Below are 13,353 nucleotides of genomic sequence, written 5' to 3' on the forward strand. Positions count from 1 at the left end.
TTAACTGATTTTTATTATAGAAAAATATTTACTTCTAGAAAAATCAAATTCTGGTTGTTTCAAAGAATCTTTCTTATGCCCCCCTGCTAAAAGTTTTAATACAATAAAATTCGTTTTACATATTGTTAGTAAATCTGTAATTTCGTTATCGGGTATTATACTTTCTAATAATTGTCGAGCTTGATGGAAATGTTTACAACCTGCTATATACAAAAAAACACTATCAACAGGTTGTTGTTGGAATCTCTCGAATGATGTCATTTCTCTAAATTCCGAGTACACAACTGGTGGTGGCGTCAAAAGGTTTTGGAACGGAGCAAACCTGTGCTCGTAGCGTATTTGCTCACTGTCGAATCGAGGATGTGGCATCGTCAACTTTCCTTCTAGACGAAATCCCATTAAGGCCTAAACATAATATGAATATGATATAGTATCTATAATAAATATTACTTTCATTTACTCAATATTTTCCAATTATTTTAAATAATAGACATGTTTTGGACATGAATACTAGCATGGTGTACATTAATTTCTAGAGCTGATAGTATATCCAAAAATAAGTGTACTTCTTTATGTAATTTTTAACACAACAATAAAAGTCATACCCTGTGAAGGAGTTACTTGAGAAGTTTTTTTAAATATCTACTAAACGGTTTTGATTCTGATCATTATTATTGTAATGACCAAAATGAACAACATATCAAAATATTAGATATAAAAACACAACCATCGGGAATAAAGAAGATCTAAGATGTAAAAATGAAGGGTTAAAAACAAATAACATACAAAACAAACAAACACGAAGAGATAAGAAAAGAAAGCGATGGAACAATTAAAAAACTAGTGAGGGGATTGATGACTTTTGTACTCACCTCATTGGTGAGTACAAAATGTTGTTCAGACCAGGTAGATCCACTATCGATCATTTAAAGTCAAAGAAACTTTTAGGAAGGATATGGGTATATATAAAGTAGATATTCACCAAATAGCACCCAAAAAATGACTATTAATCCCGAAACATCCTGTTGCAGGTTATCGCAAATAGCAGCATATGCAGATAACATCAATATAATGGGGAGATCACTACCAAAAGTTTAAGACGTATATGGAAATAGAACTAATAGTCAACATAGAAAAAAACGAAAGTATTAATAAAAGCTCGTACACACAATATGTTCTAGAACGTTACAATAGGATACGATAAACTGGAAAGAGTAACGGATTTCTCATACCTGGGTGTACAGCTTATCAAGGATGGAAACAAAAACACAGAAATCAGAAGAATAATCCATCAGGCAAATACGGCATACTCTACTTTTCTGCACATATTTAGATAAAGAGATGTACAAATAAACAATAAAGACAGAATATACAAAAGCATTATAAAACATAGAGAAAATAATGCTAATAAGTACTTTTGAAAGGAAGATATTAGGAGAAATATATGTAAATTCAGATATAATCATGAGTTATAATAAAAATACGAGAAACTACCCTCTCGGAATTTGTTAGAGGGCAGAGACTAAGGGTAGTCCATATGGTTCGGATGGATGAACAGAAAATGCTAAGAAAAGTACTTAGTTCAATTTTCAAGGGCGTAGATCAATTGAAAGACATTTGAAAAGGTGGCAGAATTCGCAAAAGACGCAATCAGTCTTTCAAAGATACATAATTGGAAGAGGGCAGCTGTGAACGGGAGCAACTGGGGACGAAATGTTAGGTCAAAGCCCGCAACGGGCTGTAACATCATCAAGAAAAAAGTCTATTGGTTTTACCAATAATTCAGTAAAAAGAAAAGGCAGATTCCCAAATAACAAATATATGCTGTTTATTTAATTGTGTTCGGAAGAATAGTAGGTTATCCCAATCAGACACCTCTGTTATGCTAACATATATGTAATAAAAATTAATAATATCTTACCTTGTAGTAGCCTCCACACATGTTCTGCAGCGCTTGTAGGTAAATTATATCTTTATTATATGGTCTAGCTTTCTTTTTATATTTAGGTTTCTTCTTAGAAGTTCCTTTATTTTTGTGAAGTTCATTTAGAAGCTCGTTTTCAACTAGGAAGCTATCTGCTCTTGATAAGGCTGATATAAGCCATCCATACAGAAATTCGTACAAATACCTTGAAGAATACAAGTATTACAAAATTGCAATTAGTCTGATTAATTTTATATATAAACAAAAATATTATTTGGTACGTCCAGAACGTTAATGGAATTTGATATATCACGATTACAGCAAAATATAATAAATCTCATGGTATTGGATCTAGACATGACAGGAAATGTAAGTTTATCTTTGTGAGGCAGCATTAGAAAAACCTAATTACAAAATTGGTGTTGTTACAGCAAAATATAATAAATCTCATGTTATTGAATTCAGACGTAACAGGAACTCTAAGTTTATTTTTGAGGTAGCATTAGTAGAACCTAATTACAAAATTGGTATTTGACATTTTCAATACCGAAATTTTTTGGAAATTTGAAAGAGACACCGGAAAGTACTGTCGCTTTCTTAAATTGAATTTAAACAAAAAACTTTTAACAAATTTTTATTCTTAATCAGTAATGAAAACATTTTCATTATTAATAACATTTTGGTGGTGCACATTTTCAATTCCGAACCGATAAAATCGGTTTTTGAGTGCAGTTTTGATTTGTCGCGTTGTAGAATAACGCCTCTGTTGACAATCGTCGGATATTTTTCGATTGAAAATTGATTCACTCAAACCAACTGTTTACAATAAAGATCTGTATTAACAGTTTGTACATATTTCAGTACTTCAAAGTTAACAATTCCGTGTATACTTCACCAAACACACATAGAAAGCCCGTTGCTTTTTATTTTGAATTTAATTTGTTTGTACTTCTATTCGTAGCATTCCGTTGTCTGATGTTGTTGGTCTCTCTGATCGATAGGTGTCAGAGAGGTAAAAATTACTGGATCTGACATAGAGAATCATATTTGGAATTTTTAAATGCCTAATGCACTTTGAATGAGAAAGGGTGTTACCTAAATCTCAATGAATTTGATAAAATATGGAATGACAGCATACACAAACCCAATATTTGTAAGAGTGTCAAGACGTGGAGACATGATATACTTTAAGAGGGTAATACGTAATTAGATACTGTATAAAATAATGATTTGCAGTGAGTTAATTCAAAAATAAGTTTACATATTTTTACCTTACCAGTAGATATAATAAAATTCGTGTACGCTATATAATTCCAATTCAAATCCAGCCAGCAGGTACATAATCATTATTCTTAATGTGTGATACAAAATCCAGGTTCCAAAACATGCTATATGTGGCCTAGACAAAGAGGAATTAACTGACAGATTGTGTAAGTACGCATCTACCCTCTCGGCCTACAATAATTTCAGAATTACACAATTTTTAAAATTTGAATACAATAATATCAAATTATACATTTTTGGCATTGTAATAAAGCCTATCCTCGACATTCGACGAAGTTGGTGGCTCTGTATGACAGAGAAGGAAATTATTGAAGAATAAATACTGCTTACCAATTTAAAGCAATTTGCATAAGTTAGATATTGCTTCTTTTATTGTACTAAAATAATGTTGTTTCAAGATAGAGTTTCCGCCGAATTGAACAGCGAAGTTGTCGAGACCGTGGCGGCCAGGGGCTAGCCACAGGGCAAGTGGACAGGTGGTTATAGTCTGATTGGCTAAAAATTAACCCAAAACGAGCTTTTTTGACCAGAAGTCGCAATATTAGCACACCACAAAGTATAACATTGGGATACGTGACTTCTTTTGTTGTATATTGGGTCTTTCATCGAACATTCTCCACTGGATATACACCCCTTCTCACATACGGGGCATCATGTGGTGTACGGAGCTAGTAAAAACCACAGTGCCAGTGACAGAGTTCAGCACCTTGCGTGTCTTAGTATCACAGGATCCATGAATATGGCCCTTAAGTTCCATTGGACCTAGCGATACAATTCGAAGCTATGAGGACAGTATACAGGTTAAATTTCTTCAACAAATTGCAGGCTAGAGCAAGTTGCCGAATCTATTATTTATTGCTGGAACTATTTGATTCATGAACAAATCTAAATTGCCTTCTACAAATAATTTTCTTTCAAAGGCATTCGTATTCGATATTCTCACATTCATCTAGAATTACTATCACTTGTGGCGATTAGTTGTACTATATAACATTTGTCTTCTTAGGATGTAAACTACTTTTAACTTTTGCATTATAATTTCACACATCATCATCAAAATAATGTTGTTAGTATGCAGTTTTTTTAATGCATGTGGAAGGATGTTCTAAAAATTTTACGTAGCATCCGGAGATTTTTCATCATGAGTTATGATCTTTGATCGGCCAGTTTTAGGACAATTTTTATTTGAACCCACTCAAGTCAAAAATCTACAAACTACAATTTTATAATTTAGTTGCAACCTGGATACATATTATTAAATTAGCTTCTTCGATGCCTTAGATTCCATAATTTCTCTTCATGAGAATCGAAGTTTTTCATATTCAGCAAACAGTTAAACTTTAAAAGTAATTCATGACATTTAAACACAATTATTGACAACAAACGTACTATTATGACAGAATTTTTCAATAATTCTAATTCCAAACTGTACCTTCCGAACCATTAAATTTAGAATTATGTGGTTTTAATGGCTGTCTTTGTAATTACAATACGAAAATTGCAAATACATACAAGATGTATTGCTTAAAAAATATGATAGAAGTTATTTTGTAGTAACAGTGCACACTGTATACTTAGATACATAGCCTGAATTATTTAAAAAAAAAAACTAAATGTTGAAAATTACAACATATACAAAATATAGCATAAATTTAATTTACAGCAAAAGTATTTAATTCTAAAGCTATATATATTTTGTACATACCTCATCCTGTAAGGATGTGAATTCTTCCAAAATATGTGCTAATTTATCTCTTTGCCTTGCTCTATTATGTCCACACAGTTGCAAAAAATTTATAAATGGCCTTGAACAATGGGACAAAAATGTATCGACATAATGTTTTGCCTAAAAAGTAGTCACAAGTGTTTATCAAAGTATTTCTATGAATTTTAATGAAGCTTGGCTTTTTATACGTTACTTCTTTTCTCAATCACTTCAGTTTCATCAACAAAATATGTGTTAAAATAATTACCATGATTGCCCTATTTTATGCAGATCACTCATTCTTACCTCTGGGTTGTTCAATAGAGTCTTTGATAATAATGCTGGAGGACAAATGAAACTCTTTACAGATTCCCGTAATATGTCTTTTAAATTGGCGGGGAAAGAACGCGAATACATCAGCTGCAATGCAGATCTTGATAGTATACAGGGGCTAGATTTACTGAAATCAATAAAGAAATCCTGAAATAAATAATAATTTAGAATTAGCGTAAGCCATTGTAACAAATTTCAATTCAATGTAAATATATTAAAATGATTTTTTTTAACTGAAATTATAATTTAAACAAACCTCATAATTTTATTTGCAAACCAAGTAATAAGTAAGTATGTACGAGGCGTGATAGAAAATTACAGTAAATGAATTTTAATAAAATCAATCACTTAAAATTTCAACTAGTATATTTTGGCTTGTCAGTTTACTATTATAGCCACTTTAGTAAGAACATAAAACATGGATTTTGAAGAGCGCATCAACATGAAGTTTTATTTCAAGTTAAAAGAAGGTGTAAAAGAAGTTCACGCAATGATCAAATCTATCTAATGTATAAGACCGGGGAACTACTGTAAACTCCAATGTTACTAAGTTGTACAGTGACGTTTGCGAAAAATATTAAAAAAAACCCTAAAAATGGACCAGGCATAACAATGCACGCGTCATGAGTCGCTTTTGATTCGCAAATTTCTGACCACACCATGTAGTTCTTCCGAAAATAAAAAATGTGCTTAAAGAGAAACATTGAGAAGGATACAAAAAACAAATGAAAGCTATTCTGAAAACAGTTTTTCAGTAATGGATTGGGATACGTGCAGCCTAGCTGCTAGCCAAGAACAGTACTTGGAAGGAAATTAATTTAATGTTATGTTTTCACCTTGTTTCTACAAAAAATTCTTGGATCACATCTTGTATCTATGATTTATAATAGAGAAAAATGTGTGTTTTTATTCTGTAGTACTAGTAACTACTTTCCTGATTATATATAATGACATTTTACTTACCAATGCCTGATGTAATGAGGTAATCAGCTGAATTTTACTAACTATTTTAAATCTCTCAGCCATTTCAATGAAATAAGTAATAGCTTCATGTCTTGATTTAATTTTAGTATATCTAGGAAAAGTTGGAGGCAACAGTCGGTGGTTTATAGAAGGTTCAAATCCCAGTATATATTCATTTTCAGCTAAAAAATATGAGAATTGTGCAAATATCAAATAGCAAAATGTGTGTTCATAATTTATGTGCTAGTTTATTGGCAACCAAAATTCTTTTGCATTGTTTGTCTCTGAAACTTTTAGGATAGAGTAGATTTGGTAAATTCGTTTGTGTAAAAAGAAATATGGAAGCCACTATTCAATTTTTAAAGCTTTAATTTATAACCTGTCCCATTGTCTGTAATCAAATTTTACAAGTTACATTTGATCCACTCCCGGTTTCCAACTGAGCTATTTTGAATGCATGTATAAATCGAATAAAAATGTAATATTATTATAACATAGAGATGATCTGATGATGAAGCTGGAAGGTGGCCATAGAAACTCCGTAATTAAACAACGCAACCCCATCGAGTTTTGGCTCATTTGTTTCGTCTTGACTAGTACTTTGATACTATATGGTAACCAAGGTCTGATGATGGAACTGAAATATGTTCAAAGGAACTCCGTAATTAAAAGACGCAACCCCATCAAGTTTGGGCTCATTTGATCCGTCTGAACTAGTATCTCGATTGGCGCGAATGTGCAACTGATTAGAGTGTGAACCCTGTTGTACTGAAGCCCTTATCCCTCTACAATGGACCTCTTGGGGATGGACCGGTTTGTCCTATAATCGTGGGAACAACATGAACAAAATGGAAACTACTTCACAAAGAAAACGTTTAAAGAAGGCGAAATCAATGGAAGGAAATCAACAGGAGAAGATTGCTAATAAAACTTATGTTCACAAGCGGCAACGATTATAAATAATAAGTTTAGCAGGGGCTAAACATAGAGAAAACGAATCGTTAGAACGCTTAAATTGGCAGGATACTGATAGAATACGTACACAAGAGAAAAGGTCAAGGAGTCTGCTGCTGCTACATCAGTTGTGGAGCAAGTTCAAGTAGCACTTTGGTTCATGATAACACAATCTACTCTGGCCAGAGCAATGACAGGAATTTTGAATTTATAAAATATTTAATCGAATTAATATTTTTGGTTCATTAGAGTCAATTCGAGTATTTTTCCTAAATACGAATTTGATCAATTCAAAAAAATAACTTACGATCTTCACTTTTTATTCCCAGTCCTACAGTGTTTTGTATTATATATAGCATATCAAGACAACTGTTCAATAATCTATGAGATTCTGAAATTGGAGGTTGATCCTCCTTCCTAAAACAAGATATTAGCACTTGCAGAAATATTCTTAAAAATTTAATTCTTCCAAAAACTGCATGAATTTCATGATTTGGTTGACTTCTAGTTTTCCTATGAAGATCTTCTTCAACTTCTCGAAGCATGCCAATCATTCGTTGTTCAGAAATATCTGGATTTAGATGATAACCATATTGCATGGGTTGGAAATCTTCCTCTTCATATACCATCCCACTACAAAAACAAACACTTATGTCACAAAATAATAAATATTACGAGGATATATTGAAAAATTCTTAGCCTACTATAGAACCAAACAAAATTTAATGTCAAAATATTTTATTACTCAACAAATTCTCCTCTTAATTGGATACATTTATTACAGCGAACCTGCAACGTCTCTAGACGTTTCAAAAAAAATGTTTCTTCTTGCTCTGCAAACCAGAACTCCACTGGAAGAAAATTTACGACCTTTTCAACTTTTTTTCAGTTGAGGAAAGAGATAATAGTCGGACGGAGCCAAATCTGGTGAATAAGGGGGGTGTTCTAGTAATTCAAACCCTAAGTCATGAATTTTTTGCATGGCAACATGAGATTTGTGTGCAGGGGCGTTGTCCTGCAAAAACAAAACACCTTTGGATCTTCAGTTATTGTTCTACCCTTATCCCAAAAATCAATCGTGATTACTCCATGACACTCCCAAAAAACTGAAGCAAGAACTTCGCCATTCCATCGATTGTTGCTTTGTTTTTGGATCGTAGAAATGTACCCAAGTCTCATCCATAGTAACAATTCGGTTTAAGAAGTCTACATCGTTTTCAAATCGATCACAGATCGAATGCGATGCTTCTACCCTTGGTCTACCTTTTGGTCAACATTCAAACATTTGGGGATCCATTTTGCAGCAATTTTTCTCATGACCAAATTGACGTGAACTATATGATGAACGCGTTCGTATAAAATATTCAGTGCTTCAGATATCGGTTTTAGCCCAATTTGACGGTCTGAAAAAATCATATCATGAACTGCATCGATATTTTAGGGGACAGACACAGAAACTGGCCTTCCCGATCGGTCATCAACTTCAATGGAAATTTTACCTCTTTTGAAGCTTGCAGTCCAATTTTTCACGGTTGCATACGAAGGACATTGATCACCAGGGGTATTAAGCATATCTTCGTAAATCTGGTTACATCTTAACCCTTTTAAATAAAGGGACTTAATGATGGCTCGATACTCCAATTTTTCGATTTTCACAATTTCGGTGGACATCTTTTTCTTTGCGTAACTCTGGTTTACTTTTCTGACGTCAAACTTTACACTGACACTTCTAATAAGTTATTGATCGTTGTTATGGTAACGCAATTTTTTTTTTTTTGTTTATGCATGTAACTGGTCTAGACTAACTAGATATTAATATATCCTCGTATGTTCAAATGGAATTAATTTAAGATGGGTCGACATAAACCCAGCAGGGTGAGTATTTTTAGTTGATACACATTCGCCTAACAGATATGATTAGTGACAACAAAAATCAAGTACAGCTTTCTTATTATCAGAAATTACATTCACTACATACAATTGGTAGTAATGGCAGTGCGTGTCGCACATAAAACAACATGTGCGAGTGCGGACTGGGATATGAGCGAAAACCGAAAATGAAGCTCGAGTAAGTGCGTCTGTCGTCGAAAGCGCTACCCATTTGAAGCAACTATTTTTGAATACAAGTAAATTGGAATTTTATAAGTTTTTATCTAGGACACAATACCCAAATATAGTTGCCCATGTCCAGAAAATAATGGCTACGTTTGGTACAAGCTATTTGTGCGAACAAACGTTTTCAATAATGAACCTAAGGATAAATTGTCTTCATAATAGGCTTTCGGATGACCACCTTTTTTCATTGTTAGCAATTCAGCATCACAAATGGAGCCGGCTTATGATAAAGTCATGCAGAAACAAAAACAGTTCCATATGTCACATGTTCCCACAAAGACCAGCACTCCTCAACCTTTTATTTAAACCTAGACGTAATCAGGAAACGTTACAACTCAAAGATAAATAAATACAAAACTGTCTCAAAAACCTGTCGGCCACGCTAACAAGCGATTATTCAGTTTGGAACAATGGATCAAACAATGTAGCATTAAAATAAATGAAGAAAAGTCCGATCACATTACTTACACTCAGAGAAAAGGTACATATCCAACTGACCCATTCAATTGTCATTTCTCACAAAAACAGGAGCACGTCAAATACTTAGGGATTCATCTGGATTGCAGACTTAGCTGGAGAGCACACATATTCGTAGTATTGTAAACGCCACTTGATATGTACCTAATAATGTAATTGCTAGAGACATCCAAATGGAAAGTGTGAAAAATTAAATATCTAATCTATCCCAGAAATACGTTCTAATACTTAACAACCATTCTAACAATCTGGCAGGGAACCTAATAGTTACACATGTGACTTGTCTAATAGATTTTAGAACTGTTAGACTTGGAAAGTCGCATAAATTTAGTAATTAGCATTTTATAGGCACCATCATCCCATTAATGAGTCCAAAATAAAATACATGGTTACGTCAAGGAACAGAAGAACTCCCCCGGGAGCTTTCGAAGTAGGTCTGTATAAGTTCCAAAAAGGTACCGTCGTCTAAATACCTGGGATCACTAGTGACCGAAAATAATGACAACTCGATGGAAATAAGGGAAAGTGTGAAAGTGGGGAATAGAGCATACATACTTCAGTCTCTAACGACTACTAAAGTAAAGTTTACTGAATTGGAGAACGAAAAAGCGGATCTATCGCACAATTCTCCGCCTGGTTGTCATGTACTCTAGCGAGACCTGAATATTGAACTGCGGCGAGGAGCGGCTACTCTACCGGTTCTATGAAGACCTCAGCCTGGTAACAGAAGTCAAGAAAGGTCAGACTCAGTCTATATGCAAAGTTCACATTTTTTATCAACATATACGCAATTTTATAGAATTCTATTTTTCTTGAAGTATATCAACTTTTCTTATATCACAAATGAGTACTGATGTTTTTAAAACCATCCATTATTTATATTTGTTAACAAGATTTTTCCTTAAATGAAATTTTATATCACTGACAATACCAAAATCAATATCACCAAGTAAAAGTGATTTTTTTGAATTTATCTCTAAAAATAATTTGAGTATTTTGAGGATGAAGAATAGTAATTAGCACTTCTTTAAATAATTAGAATGTCTCAGTAGCATATTTTTAGTAGTTTCAATATATTCATACTAAGTAAGAATTACATAAAATTGGGAACAGAAAAGAACATCTTTCTATTAACCCGGAACAAACAATGAAACCAAAGATGTATTTAATAATTATTATTATCAGATCCTGATCAACACTGGTACTTTTAAAAATAGAAACCTATACAAACTATCAACTGTGTAGTAATGACAAAGATGAAAAAAGGTGAAAGAGTGAAGGGGTGATAATTATTTAAACAACAATGAACAAAATATTAAACTGAAAGAGAAAATTGAACAAATATTGGATCTTATCTTTAAATTTGCCTTGCATTTGTTCTACAAGTGTAAATGTTCCGAACCTAAACAAATAGAGTACATAAATTAAAAGTACCGCATAAGATTTGAAACAGAAATAGATTACGATATATAACAGGTACTTTTTTTGGTTCAATCTAGTTCAGGAGACATAACTAATAAAACTAGTCTTTTATACCCATAATTGGATGAGGGCAGCTAGATAATGGTAAAATAAATAGTTTGCACAACAGTTCACAACACCTACTCAAGTAACATAAAAAATATTAGTTTGTACTTACGACTTTGCATTTATAAAATAATTTTAATTCACATATGCATTATAAATAGTATAATATCAAAAAGTACATCAATTACCTACTTACTTATGAACCAAATCCTTGATAACCTCTAGTAATTTATACATTGCCAAACAAAAAGCTTTCAGTGTCCTGTCTCCTATCATATAAGGCTTGTGTAAATAAAGGTTAATAAAAACAGTTTGAGCCAATGAATGACCTTCCAACCATGAAACCAAACAAGCAAAGGTGCTATCTATTATACCTATTATTTCCTTATAACTAAATCCTTCTAGCTTTAAGATATTATCCTGAAAAAATATTTATTACTTTAGAAGAATGGAAAAGAATATCACAAATTTATCACAAAATTGAACATTATAAAGTCTAGTCTATCCACTGAGTTGCCAAATTCAAACTTTGGGAGTAAGTAATTTACATACACTTTATATATAATCTAGATAAAGATTAGGGTTGCATTGCATTATAAACTTAAGATCTGTTGTGCTGCCTCTCAGCTTTGTTATTAATATGTACAGCTTGCCTTACAGTTCCAAAGTTCTAGTGTATTCCAGTATCGGTAATCTGTAATAGGGAGACATTCTAGAACTAGATTGACCAAAATTTCATCCTTCTGCCCATAGAATCTACATTCTCCAATTTCTAATTGACAAAGCTGGTGAGACAGTACAGCTTGGTTTTACCGAGATCCAAATAAATCCAAATAAATAAATATAATAATATATAAAAGTGAATGAATATTTATTTAAATGAATTAAGTTAGTGTTCTAAAATTGGGAATTAGTTTTACCGCTGCATATTATATTGAGTTCATAGTTGATCATCAATCAAACACCAACCCATTCACCAGATGTAGATGAAGTTAGTTAATTTTGAAGAATAAATGGTGCTACAATAGAGCTAGTAGCTAAAAATAGAAATAATTAAGTTTGGAAACAATTTCAATACACTAGCAAGGAGAAAGTTAGTTGCCCAAACTTGGTTGCAACTGATAGGAACAAAATTTCACAAGTGTATTTCAATGATTATAATTATTTTTATATGATTCTTTTATTTTCTGTTCAACTGTGACCTTAAAATCACAGATAATATGAATGATCAATGTTAATTAGACATCTAAGCAAAAAATTTAATTTTGTAATTTCAAAATTCTTAGAATGCAATCTTAGTATAATTTTTCCATTAATATTTACCATATCACATAAGCTAAGAGTTAATGTATAGAGTGAATATGAGCTCCAGAAAAATTGTTGAACTAGAAACTAAACATTCTCCTGAAATCGCCAGAAGAAGAGCAACAATGCTAAAATATTTCCTATTTATTTGATAAAGGATTATAAATGAAGTTTTTCATTTTTAAATTTTAGTATACTCAAAGCTGCAGATACAATATATCACCAAATACTTTGGATTTGTTTTCTTGACCTCTACATTATTTACAGATTTCTATGAGACTCATTCATTAAACAAGTAGGAATCATACGAACCTGTACAGCTTGATCAAATGATACAATTTTTCTAATTCCTCTATTGCACAACATTCCAGCATCCATTTTTGGATCCATCATCTCAATTGCAGTCATTGCGTCAAAAAGTCCAAATAGATCATCATGAAGGAGTTGACCAAGTTTTAAGTCTAGAAAGATATTCAAAGTTGAAAGGAAAAGACCAAAAATATATTCAATATTTGTCAAGAAATCGTTCTTGAAATGTTTGTAACTATATTTATGTTTTAGTGGAAATGGAAAGAGAATAAATGGTTTGATGTTAACGTCGAAACTTTCTCACTTAGATATACTTTATTAAAATCTTACCTTTTACTGCTTCTTGAAATTTTGGGGTGATATCAATCCAATTTCCAAACAGTTTCCAAGAACAAGAATGAGAACTATAGAAACATCATGATATTATTTTATACTTATTTATTTATTTTAAACTCAC

General features: G+C 32.3%; 1 protein-coding gene across 1 annotated transcript in view; it reads right to left on the minus strand.

Moving 5' to 3' along the window:
- Positions 1–13,353, minus strand: part of LOC130450645 (N-alpha-acetyltransferase 35, NatC auxiliary subunit) — a 13,745-nt gene continuing 392 nt past the window's right edge. Inside the window, exons 2-11 of the mRNA XM_056789150.1 lie at positions 13,227–13,300; positions 12,900–13,048; positions 11,479–11,702; positions 7,471–7,796; positions 6,210–6,391; positions 5,220–5,393; positions 4,914–5,054; positions 3,201–3,379; positions 1,922–2,129; positions 1–405 (exon numbers count right to left, since the gene is read on the minus strand). Of these exons, the coding sequence (XP_056645128.1) occupies positions 1–405; positions 1,922–2,129; positions 3,201–3,379; positions 4,914–5,054; positions 5,220–5,393; positions 6,210–6,391; positions 7,471–7,796; positions 11,479–11,702; positions 12,900–13,048; positions 13,227–13,300 (2,062 nt within the window). The remainder of the gene's footprint in view (positions 406–1,921; positions 2,130–3,200; positions 3,380–4,913; positions 5,055–5,219; positions 5,394–6,209; positions 6,392–7,470; positions 7,797–11,478; positions 11,703–12,899; positions 13,049–13,226; positions 13,301–13,353) is intronic.

Source organism: Diorhabda sublineata, chromosome X, assembly GCF_026230105.1.
Source record: "Diorhabda sublineata isolate icDioSubl1.1 chromosome X, icDioSubl1.1, whole genome shotgun sequence".
NCBI lineage: Eukaryota > Metazoa > Arthropoda > Insecta > Coleoptera > Chrysomelidae > Diorhabda > Diorhabda sublineata.